The following is a 2,180-nucleotide window of genomic DNA, read 5'->3' as shown; positions in this document are numbered from 1 at the left end:
GTCTCTGTGCCTCTGCTTCTTTCTGTCAGTCTCTCCACACTACTGTTGAGCTCTGTTCACTGCCGAACTCTGTTGCACCCTGTGTCTTGAGAGGCCTCATATATATATTGTCATCTAACATCGTGTGAGAATGAACAACCAATCATAACCTGCCCCATCCTGATACACGGAAATAGGTCAACTCGATGATGACGTCCGGAGGATATCACAAGATATGAAAAGTGGACAGTGTCAAGGTGATACAGATATAAGTATTCCACAACATGTACGAATAACCTTTAATTAATGATGTTTTCAAGGTTAACTAACCATTTATTAATGATTAAGTAAGGCTAAATAAGGTGTAGTTATAAAGTGTTAGCCTAAAATAATAAATAAATAAAAGCAGACCCTTGTTTGTTAGCTGTTATCCTCGTATAACCAAAAACATTTCTCCATACTCCACACAGCTGATAAGGTACAAACTGTTAATAACGATTCAGTAGAACACCACCTGAATATTCCTTTAAGACTCTCTCACCTCCCATGCACCCTGGTGGGTTTGTGTTTTGAGTGTGAGGGTCCAGTCTGGTGTGGGCGTGTCTAACTGGGCGCAGTGGGGCAGAGTTAGGACCACGGGCCGGTTCAGGAGCATCCCCGATGGACCGCAGCTCACCACAGGACTCAACACAGTCTGGCTGCCCTCAGACGGCAACCTGCAAATATCAACAACACACATTCGCAACAAAATATCACACATGGTTTATTAAAAAAGGCGATATTTGTCAGGAATACTTGGAATTTACTCAAAATTGGGACCTGGGTGGGGTGGGGGGTGGGGGGATAAGACAACAAAAACTCTCAGACAGTGTTTGACAGCAGCAAGCCTCACGTCGGAGACGTTACTGATTGAGGTGAGGAAAAGGTCTGTTCTGCCCTGTGGCTGCAGAGGCAGCGAAGGGAAACGGAGGAATAAAGATGAAGGACACTCACGTTGTTTTGTCCCACTTGTTAATAATGAGGTACATCTCGTAGAACTTCCCCTGCGGGATCGTGCCAGGCGGGACCAGCAAACTCACACCTACGAGACAGAAGTGCTGACTTGTTTTATCTGTAATCAACATRATAAAAAGATCGACTCTGGGAGGAGAGGAAAGACAAAAGGAGCGTCACAGGGGTGCCACAAAGGGGGAGAGGAAAGGGGGGCAATAGCTCCCTCCGTAAATCTGACTGAGAAAAATCAGTTCGCCTGTTCTTGAAGTTGGCATCATGTCAGTCACATGATTTCAACCTCCATTTTTTTTAAATGGGGGGAAAATTCATTGTGAGACTCCGTTACAAACTGTGTCAAAAGTAGAGACTTCAAACTATACAGCGGTTTTTAAATTGTGTCGATAGGTTAAGAGAAGAAAACCAGAGTTACGATAAAAGGCATGTCTTACTATTTTTTTTTTTCTGAAAATGAGCGTTCCATTTTGAAGCGTGYTGCAGCTGAAGGGAGCAGRAAACACWGTAATCTCGTGAAAAAAACACARCTGTCCATCGTCAGTCTCATCTTCCTCYTRAACCGAAAAAAGTATAACCCCCCAGACCTCCTTTTTGACTGAAGCTCAAAGTTATCTGACAAGCAGTAAAAAATCTACAGGAAGAAGAAAATAAAAAGAGGCGAAATTTGAATGGAGATTGGCGGCAATGAAGAGCCGGTGAGAGCAGGACTTTATTAGATCTGTGACTTTTAACATGTTTGGATTTTATAGTTAGTGTGTAGTTTTGAGTGTTTACTCCTCTCTTTTAGCCAGTTTTAGTGTGTTTTAAGTCAGAACAATGAGGCAATTCTTTTTAAACAATGAAGGAGAAGCACGGAGGAGGAGTGCTATGTTGCTAAATGCGGTGGTGCAGCTCGAGGTGGAACCAGGCATGGGACTCGTTGTTTCTTGAGGACCAGGTGGTGAGGCGCAGGTAATGACAAGTGTTACCTGCCCGACATAAAAAGTTACCTGAATTTGATCAAATATAAGAAAAACGTGTAGTGTATTTTGTACTACAAAAATATTAACATGGTTGTCAGTCAGTTCTATCATCCAGAACATCTTCACTAAACATTTTTAGACCTTTCCAATGTTTCCCTCTAGAGCAGTGGTTCTCAAACTATTCAGCTTTTGACCCAAAAATTACCAGCAGCATAGACCAGTGCCCCCAGC

At 42.8% G+C, this 2,180-nt stretch overlaps 1 protein-coding gene and 1 long non-coding RNA gene across 3 annotated transcripts in view; one reads left to right on the top strand and one right to left on the bottom strand.

The window, feature by feature from the left end:
* Positions 1–2,180, bottom strand: part of unc5b (unc-5 netrin receptor B) — a gene marked incomplete in the record, with an annotated part of 99,811 nt that overhangs the window by 14,771 nt on the left and 82,860 nt on the right. For both annotated transcript variants that reach the window (XM_014005994.1, XM_014005993.1), the window contains 2 exon segments: positions 521–695; positions 973–1,060. In XM_014005994.1, coding sequence (XP_013861448.1) covers positions 521–695; positions 973–1,060 — 263 coding nt within the window.
* Positions 1,083–2,010, top strand: LOC106515928 (uncharacterized). The gene is made up of 2 exons (XR_001310057.1): positions 1,083–1,682; positions 1,832–2,010. It is a non-coding gene; the product is annotated as an uncharacterized LOC106515928 (long non-coding RNA).

This window comes from Austrofundulus limnaeus, unplaced genomic scaffold (assembly GCF_001266775.1).
Source record: "Austrofundulus limnaeus strain Quisiro unplaced genomic scaffold, Austrofundulus_limnaeus-1.0 Scaffold33, whole genome shotgun sequence".
Taxonomy (NCBI): domain Eukaryota; kingdom Metazoa; phylum Chordata; class Actinopteri; order Cyprinodontiformes; family Rivulidae; genus Austrofundulus; species Austrofundulus limnaeus.
Note: the sequence above shows the minus strand (reverse complement) of the source record. Positions and strands in the feature narration are given on the sequence as shown.